Source organism: Curcuma longa, chromosome 2 (assembly GCF_044706935.1).
Source record: "Curcuma longa cultivar G26 ecotype Majalengka, Jawa Barat chromosome 2, ITB_CL_G26_1.1, whole genome shotgun sequence".
Taxonomy (NCBI): Eukaryota; Viridiplantae; Streptophyta; class Magnoliopsida; order Zingiberales; family Zingiberaceae; genus Curcuma; species Curcuma longa.
In genome coordinates this window covers 11,347,007-11,356,813 of record NC_133862.1, presented here as the reverse complement: position 1 = coordinate 11,356,813, position 9,807 = coordinate 11,347,007, and the positions used below count along the sequence as shown (strand labels likewise).

The 9,807-nt window shown below is 35.7% G+C and overlaps 1 protein-coding gene across 1 annotated transcript; it reads left to right on the top strand.

Annotated features, from left to right (window-relative positions):
- Nucleotides 1-2,165: 2,165 nt before the first annotated feature.
- LOC141821414 (calcium-transporting ATPase 4, endoplasmic reticulum-type-like) lies at nucleotides 2,166-8,161 on the top strand. Its single transcript, XM_074708846.1, has 8 exons — nucleotides 2,166-3,915; nucleotides 4,445-4,511; nucleotides 4,624-4,745; nucleotides 5,013-5,291; nucleotides 5,407-5,790; nucleotides 6,521-6,630; nucleotides 6,862-7,090; nucleotides 7,171-8,161. The coding sequence occupies exons 1-8, from the start codon at nucleotides 2,509-2,511 to the stop codon at nucleotides 7,747-7,749; spliced, it is 3,177 nt and encodes a 1,058-aa protein (XP_074564947.1). The 5' UTR covers nucleotides 2,166-2,508; the 3' UTR covers nucleotides 7,750-8,161.
- Nucleotides 8,162-9,807: the final 1,646 nt, after the last annotated feature.

Sequence of the window (9,807 nt, the reverse complement as noted above, 5' to 3'; positions counted from 1 at the left end):
ATAATCAATTCATATACTTAATTGATCAATATTCATAATATATATATATATATAAATTTTTTTCTACCGATATCATCAAGTCTTATTTTATTTTTAATATTTTTTAATTAATTATCTAAGAAAATATAATTTATATCATCGACATTTTATATTAATCGTGGTCTTATTTCTTAATTTTTTATTATGTAATTTTTTTAACTTAATACTTCTATTATAAATTTTTTCTACGGATATCATATTAAGTCTTACTTTTATTTTTAATATTTTTAATTAATTATTTAAGAAAATATATAATTTATTCAATACCCTACTTATCTAAATACTTACATACATCATATCCCTAATTTAATTATTTTACCATTTTACATCCCATTTAAAATTTATTCTATTTTTAAAATTTAAATTACATTATAAAAATTTAAATTTATATATTCGACCTATTTAAATTAACTTAAGTTAAGTGATCACTTATATGTCTATATGTCAATATATATATAAATATTTAAAAATTTGAATCTTGACTTCACTTTTTGTTTTCGTAGTCTCTTTCTTAATTATTACAATTTTTTTAATGTTTTCTTCATTCTTATGATTCTCATGATGAGCATAAAATGAATTATTTTTATCTTTTACTAGGTGCTGTCTCATATGCTTATTTTTTAATATTCTATTAAAAGTATTATTAAAATATCTTTAGAAGGTGTAGGAATCTTAATTTGGTCTAAGTCAAATAGTCAAAAGTAGTTCACAAATCACAACCTATACGCCACCAATAATATTTCTAATCCATAATCCATATATAATCTTCATTGATATTCCTGATAATATATAGATTGCGAAGCTATTTGATCAAATAAAATAACTCATTTTAAGTTAAAAAAAAATCCCTCTAAATTTTATTCTTACAAATTTAATAATATTTTTATTTATTCAAACTAAGGGGTGGTTTTTAGACATTTTTCAAATTTGGTAGAGTCCAATTTGAGTACTAATTTTTTTAAAAAAAAAGAATGTAAAATATTTTTTTGGTAATTTGAGTATCTAGGCCTTCCATCAAATTAGTTTCAGAGATAGACGGCCTTCCACTTAGTTCGCCCTATGATAAATTCACAAATGCAATGATTCCTCATCTAACAACCGACTTTGTCTAAGTTTTTGAGCATTGCAAGGAAAATTTCTGTAATTACCCTATATGAGAATCAAACTTTGGTTGCTAGAGAGACCATTAGACATCATATTGTTGTACTGGATAAAATGTTATTTATATTTGGGCAAAATTCAAGATGATATATTTTTTTTCAAATCGTCAAAGGAGTGGACATCTCACTGTTCTATCATGTATATTTACTTCAAATACCCTTCAATACTTATAATCTCCCATCTAAATATCGAATCGATTGAATATATTATAACATTTATGATTTCGTAGCTTCCTATAAAAATTCGTGAATAGAAATTCAAAAATTCACATTGTAATAGTTACGATTTCGTAGTTGATATAATATGAACATGAATTCATAATTGTAATAACTATGAAACTGTAACTGCTATAAATATATCTAATTATTTTATAAATTAAGATTTAAAATATAATAATTATATCGAATAGTATAAAATAATATTGAAAGATATTTAAATGGTATCAAAGGTGCTTTTTTTATTATTAAAAATAGATATGAGACGTGCGTTCGACGATTTAGAGAATTAAAAAAAAACATGCGTCAATCTTTGCATTCAATTAACTATTTTTTTTAAAAAAAAGTACGACCGACTAACGACACGAGGCATTAATTACGTGCGCACCACATTCGCATCGGGTGCGTCCACGAAGCACCATATTCGCTGACTGAACGGGTCAAGCGCGAAGCGTCCGAGCAGCTTCCTCATGACTTAGACTAACGCTCTTTACCCGACCTCGTGAATGGTACCTCACCGGGTCCCATCCTGAGACCTCCTTCCAGGTCAGATGTCGAAATGTTTCATTACGACATTTCAACGGTCCTGCCTTGAAGTACAAGGCAGCCGTGGGCCCGCTGGTTTACTGGTGGTACAAATGTGGGTAGTCAGTCAATGGGATCAAAAAAAATTCAGTAAATAGAAAGGCAGAGTGTATATAAGAAACGCCATCGTTCCCGGAGGAGCGATTTGTTTGCCGAGGAGTGAGGCCTGACTGAGGGAGAAAGATCGCTTCCTTGGAGGCGTCGGTTTCCAATCTCTTTATCTAGGTAACGAAATCGTCTTCCCAGTTTCTATCATTCCTCCTTGCTCGTTCCTCGCTGCGTGCAGATCGTTGGCTGGCTTCTTTGATTGGTTGCGCGTGCGATCGGTCTGGTGCCGGTGGTTTCTCGGGGTCTGTATTTGGGTGTTTTAGGTCTGTTACGCATGTGTTTTTGGTTGTTTGTTGGAGGCTGGATGCTGGTGTACTGACTCGGATGAGAATTTTGTATTGCTGGTGGCTGGTGCAAGGGAGAAAGATTTGATTTTTAATTAGGTTTGGGGCGGTTTCAGATGGGGAAAGGAGGGCAGGATGAAGGTAAGGTCGGATTGGAGCTGCTGTCGTTAAGTTTTCCGGTTTGGGCAAAGAGCGTCCAGGAGTGCGAGACCGAATTCAAGGTTTCAGCGGAGCACGGGCTCCGATTCAATGAGGTGCTCAGGCGCCAAAAAATTTATGGGTTGAACGAGCTCGAGAAGCATCCAGGGCCTTCTATATGGAAATTGGTTCTCGAGCAGTTCAATGATACGCTGGTTCGGATCCTCCTCGTTGCTGCTGTTGTCTCCTTCGTTCTTGCTTGGTACGATGGGAACGAAGGGAGTGAGATGGGGATCACTTCCTTTGTGGAGCCCCTGGTGATTTTCCTTATTTTAATTGTCAATGCAATTGTTGGCGTTTGGCAAGAGAACAATGCAGAGAAGGCACTCGAGGCGCTGAAAGAAATTCAATCAGAGCATGCTACTGTTAGAAGGGATGGCGAGTTGATTCCTAACATCTCAGCTAAGGAACTTGTGCCAGGTGATATTGTGGAGCTCAAGGTCGGGGATAAGGTTCCTGCTGATATGAGGGTTCTGCAACTGATTAGCTCAACAGTGAGGGTGGAGCAAGCTTCTCTTACTGGAGAGAATGCTGCCGTAAACAAAACCAATCACCGAGTTGAGCCTGAAGACATAGATATTCAAGGGAAGGAATGCATGGTCTTTGCAGGCACCACAGTTGTGAATGGAAATTGTATCTGCTTGGTTACGCAGATCGGCATGAACACTGAAATTGGTAAGATACATTTACAGATCCATGAAGCTTCACAAAGTGAAGATGATACACCATTGAAGAAGAAATTGAACGAGTTTGGAGATGTCCTCACAGCCATCATTGGTGCAATTTGTGCCATCGTTTGGCTTATCAATGTGAAGTATTTCTTTACATGGGAACTTGTTGATGGATGGCCACGAAATTTCAAATTTTCATTTGAGAAGTGCACTTATTACTTTGAGATTGCTGTGGCATTGGCTGTTGCTGCAATCCCAGAAGGTTTGCCAGCAGTTATCACTACTTGCTTGGCATTAGGTACAAGGAAGATGGCACAAAAGAATGCATTGGTCTTGAAGCTACCAAGTGTCGAGACATTGGGTTGCACAACTGTGATATGCTCTGATAAAACTGGTACGTTAACGACAAATCAGATGTCTGCAGTAAAGCTTGTTGCATTGGGGCAGCAGACAGATGCACTTAGAACATTCACAGTTGAGGGTACCACATACAATCCTAGAGATGGGAATATCCGTGACTGGCTTACCAGCAATATGGATGTAAATCTTCAAACAATTGCCAAGATTGCAGCTGTTTGCAATGATGCAAGCATCACTGAAGCAGAACATAATCAATTTGTTACCACTGGTATGCCAACAGAGGCAGCCTTAAAGGTGAGAACTATTGTGTTCCATATTATCTTTTACCTTTTTGTTGTAATCTTTACTTGGTTTAGGTCATTATTAAAACATCTACTTTTTCCTAATTTTAATCTAAGACACCCATATAATGGAGAATGATTGTTGAAATGTTACACATATTGTTTAGTCTTTAACTGTGAAAATGAATGAAAATCTTTTGTCACTTTAGTTGTTCCCTAGTTAGGAAAATCACACTGGATCATTTTTAGTTATCTTATTAAATCAAAGACATTGAGAGTGTTCACTATCCAGAAGTTTTATTAGAATAGAATAGATATCACACAATATCCAAATGATTTTCTTTGCATATATGGGAGGTATAACTTGCTAGACTGCTTTGTGCAATTTGTCTTTCTACTAAGCCATTTAGGTGTGGTTAACCGATCTCTATCTCTGCTAGGCCTTATGTTTTCATATTGTTGGATGACTTTACATTCAATTCAATCTCCTGGGTTTGATGAATTTTTTTCTTTGTTAATAAACTTCATATTTATTTTCTCAGGTTTTGGTTGAGAAAATGGGGCTTCCTGGAGGATATGATACTTTGTTAGACTCAAAAGAAACATTAGGTAGGTTTCAAGCCTCAACTTTGATATTGTTTTTCCTTGATTCATTAGGACAATATTTATGTGCGTGCTTGGTACCAAGATAATAAAAATTTACATAATTTGTTACTTGAAGGATGTTGCAAATGGTGGAACACAATGACTCAGAGGGTTGCTACTCTTGAGTTTGATCGTACCAGAAAATCAATGGGAGTCATTGTGAAATCAAGTTCAGGAACCAACTCTTTACTCGTAAAGGTGGATATCTCCTTTGTGTCTACTCGTTATGCCTTTCTATAATGTTTATCGATTTTTTTGAACGCCCCTTGTTGCTCTGCAGTTTGGACACTTCATCCTGTTATTGTTGGTTGTAAATTTTGGACTTGGTAACCATGGTGTTGTGTCTAATAAAATTTTGATTTCATTGATGGCATGAAATATTTGGTCATTGATGTTGTTTTGTTCTTTGATGGCATTGCTAATGTTAAAGTACATCTATGAGTAATAAAAATTGGTTTGTGACAGGGTGCAGTTGAAAATTTGTTGGAAAGAAGTGCCTACATTCAGCTACTCGATGGTTCTGTAGCTTTGTTAGATGACAACTCAAAAAAACGTATTCTAGCGGCCCTCCACGAGATGTCAACAAGTGCTTTGCGCTGTTTGGGATTTGGATACAAGGAAGATCTAGCAGAATTTGCTACATATGATGGTGAAGGCCACCCAGCTCATAAACTTCTACTTGATCCGGCAAATTACTCATCCATCGAGACTGGTCTCATATTTGCTGGATTAGTAGGGCTTAGGGTATGCTATCTTACTTTTTTTGGCAGTCTTTCACCTTTCTTCTTTGTGCTATTTTCGATTATCTGTTAGCATTACTAACTTACACTTCTGCTTATTTTCTTCTGAAACATTTCAGGATCCTCCGAGAAAAGAGGTTTTCAGAGCAATTGAAGATTGTAGGGCAGCTGGCATTCGAGTCATGGTCATTACTGGTGACAACAAAGAAACAGCAGAAGCAATTTGTTGTGATATAGGTGTCTTTAGACCTGAAGATAACATACATTCAAAGAGTTTCATTGGAAAAGAATTTATGTCGATGTCATCCAATGAAAAGAAGGCTATTTTGAGGCAAAATGGGGGTCTTCTATTTTCTAGAGCTGAACCAAGGCATAAACAAGAGATTGTGAGATTGTTAAAAGAAGATGGTGAAGTAGTTGCTATGACAGGTGATGGTGTGAATGATGCCCCTGCATTGAAAATGGCAGATATTGGCATCGCAATGGGCATTTCTGGAACAGAGGTAGGTGAATCTCTTCTCACTATTACTTTCTGTTCCAATTGGTCTCTTTTGGCGATTGCTAAATAGAAGCAACATAATACCTCAATTGAATTTGATTGCCCTTGTTAACAGTTCGTGACCTAGTTATAGCAATGGCATGCCCAACACAGTTCAATTATAGATCATAGTCTGTTTCTTGATGTACTAGCACTTTAGCCAAATGAAAAATTGCTTCTGTCTCAGCATGTCATATATATTTATTTAGCACGCAAATTGATGGTGGTTCAAAATCAAAGGAGGAAAAAGAAATTCTTAAAACTTGTTTTTATGCTCTTATTTCAATTTATTAAACAAATTGATGATGCATTCATCTTAATTTTGTGATAGAGGTTTTCAAGTGTGATTGCTATTTCTTAGACATTGCTTGTCTATAATTTATAGCTGACACTGGATTTCTTTTGGCTCACTCTTTTATATATTCTTCTTCTTGTCCTCTTTTCTTTCTTTTACTCTTGTTGTTTCTCATCTAAGAGCTTCCAATTTCTTAAGCTTATGTGAGAGAATACCCAAATATTATAATAAGACATTTTAAACTATATTTGTGGTTGTCAGTTTGATTGCTGGTTTATGATAATAAGACACTTTTTTTTTGTAAATTTTTTTAGTTATGCTGGTTGTCATCTAAAGCCTTTTCATTCTTTACTAGTTCCAGCTGTCTTTAAGTATCTTTACCCGGACTTTATTTTATCAGGTTGCTAAGGAAGCTTCAGATATGGTGTTAGCCGATGATAATTTCAGTACAATAGTTGCAGCAGTTGGTGAAGGAAGATCGATTTACAACAATATGAAAGCTTTTATAAGGTTTTCTCTCTTTTTTAATTGTTTTGTTTTTGAAGTTACTACATACAGGAACTTGGTTTCTTGTCTATCTAGAGTACTGGCCATTCAGGTAGAATAAACATTGCTCATTAGAATCACTTAGCATACAAGTTTTTTAGTAAGTGAATGAAGCCTTCTTTTTGTTCGATATATAATTCCCACTTGTTTTGTGTTCATGATCTTGCCCATGTTCGATCTCATTTCTATTTGCAGATACATGATCTCCTCAAACATGGGCGAAGTTGCTTCCATCTTTCTGACGGCAGCTTTAGGCATTCCAGAGGGTCTGATACCAGTTCAACTTCTGTGGGTCAATCTCGTTACGGACGGACCTCCTGCAACTGCTCTTGGATTCAACCCACCCGACAAGGATATCATGAAGAAACCACCTCGAAGAAGTGATGATTCATTGATTACTGCATGGATTTTGTTCCGTTATATGGTCAGACTTGACTTCTCTCTTTGCTCTTCATCTTTTCTCCCTTTATCTCTGCCCACATGTGTTTTGCTTTTAATCTGCAGGTCATCGGGCTTTACGTAGGGCTCGCCACAGTTGGGATATTCATCATATGGTACACCCATGGCTCCTTCATGGGCATCGACTTCAGTGGCGACGGCCATACCCTCGTAACCTATTCTCAGCTCTCTAACTGGGGAGAGTGCCCCTCGTGGGAAGGCTTCAAGGTTGCACCATTTACAGCTGGAGATCAGCGCTTCGCATTCGAGGAAAATCCTTGCAACTACTTCCGCTCTGGGAAGGTGAAGGCGATGACCCTTTCGCTGTCTGTGCTGGTCGCCATAGAGATGTTCAATTCACTCAATGCTTTATCTGAAGATGGGAGCCTCCTGACCATGCCTCCCTGGTCAAATCCATGGCTGCTCGTCGCTATGTCCATCTCATTCGGGCTCCATTCCTTGATATTATACGTTCCGTTCCTTGCTCGAGTCTTTGGAATTGTGCCCCTCAGCTTCAAGGAGTGGCTCTTGGTGTTGGCGTTTGCTTTCCCTGTTCTTCTTATCGATGAGGTTCTTAAATTTGTCGGTCGCTACGTGAGTTCTTCAGGTGCCAAGAGCAGACCTATAAAGCAGAAGTCTGAATAGATTCTACCACACCATTCTCTCAAATTCATGCCTACAGTAGCAGCACTGTAGGTATTGCTTCTGACACGCAGAGTACCCTGCTCTCTCATTCCTTTCTGCCTGAGAATTTTGGTTGAGTAGGGAAAAAATATACTCAGATACTCTCAAAGTTCTTTGCAACAACATTACCATGGAGGAATAATCAGCAACGCCAGTCTTAAAGTTACACTGCGCAACTTGTGCACTCAGTTTATTTGGAATGGTAAATAAAGTTTAGAGCTTCCATTTTGACGTTTCTGTCAAGCTGAGAAATACAGGGGAGAAAAGCTGTATACCTCCATTGGTATACAAGCGATATACCTTTATGATGTAACTTTACTGTTCTAAATCTGTGGTGAATCAGGCGATATTTCCTTGTTTCCTGAATCATAAATATTAGATGTGGAATTGTAGCGATGAGATTGTTCCCTTCTTAATAGTATTATTGTGCAAATTTAAAATTTTGATATTTGAAGAAAAAAACAACAACAATTGGATTATGTTATGAAAGAAATGCGGGAGTCGAGGACACACAAGGAGGATAAAATTAAAATTTTCAGACACACTTCATTGATAGAAAAGTAGCTTATTTATAGGCTAATACATAATACTAATGATCCACTAACTCTACTAACACCTCAATGTTAACCATTAATTTCACATTACAATCATTTTCTATTATTTCTCATTTACTAATTCAATTACAACCAAATACATTGAATATGGACACTTTCTATAATCACTTTCATCCCTAATTAAAACTTGACAATTCATCAACCCACTAACATTATTAATTTTATTAACAATCCCTCCCTTAAACTGATATATTCCAAATGTAATAATTAGTTTAAAAAAAAGTCAAACTTTTAAATTCAATATAGAAACACCAAGTAGTTTTCTAAGCTTTTGAAATGTCAAAATTTTAAAAGGTTTGGTTAGTATATCAGCAATTTGATCCTCGCTTCTACAATAAACAAGATCAATGACTTCATTATTTGTGAGATTTCTTAAGAAATGATATCTCACATCTATGTGTTTACTTCGACCATGTAACACTGGATTTTTAGAGAGTTTTATTGTTGAACTGTTGTCACAATAAATCTGAATAGGTCTATCCTCTTTGAAATATAATTCTGTAAGAATCTTCTTTAGCCAAATAGCTTGACAAGCACAAGATGTTGCAGCAACAAACTCAGCTTCAGTGGATGATAATGTAACAATTGATTGTTTCTTCGAAGACCATGAAATAGCTCCTGTTCCCAATATAAAAATGTACTCAGATATACTTTTTCAATCATCAAGATCTCCTGCATAATCACTATCTGTAAAGCCAAACAAACTTGACTTTTCTCCTTTTTTGTAAAATAACTCATACTCTTTAGTACCTTGCAAGTATCAAAAAATTCTCTTTGCAGCTAAGAGATATATTTCTGTAGCACAATCCATGTATCTACTAATCATACTTACAACATACACAATATCATATCTTGTCGTCGTCAAATACATTAAACTTCCCACTATCTGTTTGTAAAGTGTGGAATCAATCTTCTTTCCTCTGGTATCTTTGTGTAACTTCACTCCAAACTCAGATGGAGTGCTTACAGGATTGCAATCTTTCATCTGAAACCTATCTAAGATTTCTTGCACATATCTTCTTTGAGAAATAAAAATTCCAATAGAAGTTTGCACCACTTCAATACCAAGGAAATAATGCATCATACTAAGATCAGACATTTCAAATTCTGTCATCATGGATTTCTTAAAATTAAAATTTTTAAATATGGATGTACTATTTCTAGTGTAGATTAAATCATCTACATATAAGCAAATAATCAATATTTTTCCTCCATCTTCAATCTTAATAAAAAGAGTATGTTCATAAGGGCATTTTTGAAAATCTTCCTTCAAAAAATAAGTTTCTATACGATTATACCAAGCTCGTGGGGCTTGTTTTAATCCATATAGAGCCTTTTTTAATCTATAAACTTTATGCTCATTACCAAATTTCACATAACCAAGAGGTTGATCGATAAATACCTC

Coding starts and splice junctions, on each gene's coding strand:
- LOC141821414 (XM_074708846.1), top strand. CDS start 2,509: ATGGGGAAAGGAGGGCAGGATGAAGGTAAGGTCGGATTGGAGCTGCTG. Junction 5,292..5,406: donor CTGGATTAGTAGGGCTTAGG/GTATGCTATCTT, acceptor GAAACATTTCAG/GATCCTCCGAGAAAAGAGGT. Junction 7,091..7,170: donor GGATTTTGTTCCGTTATATG/GTCAGACTTGAC, acceptor TTTAATCTGCAG/GTCATCGGGCTTTACGTAGG.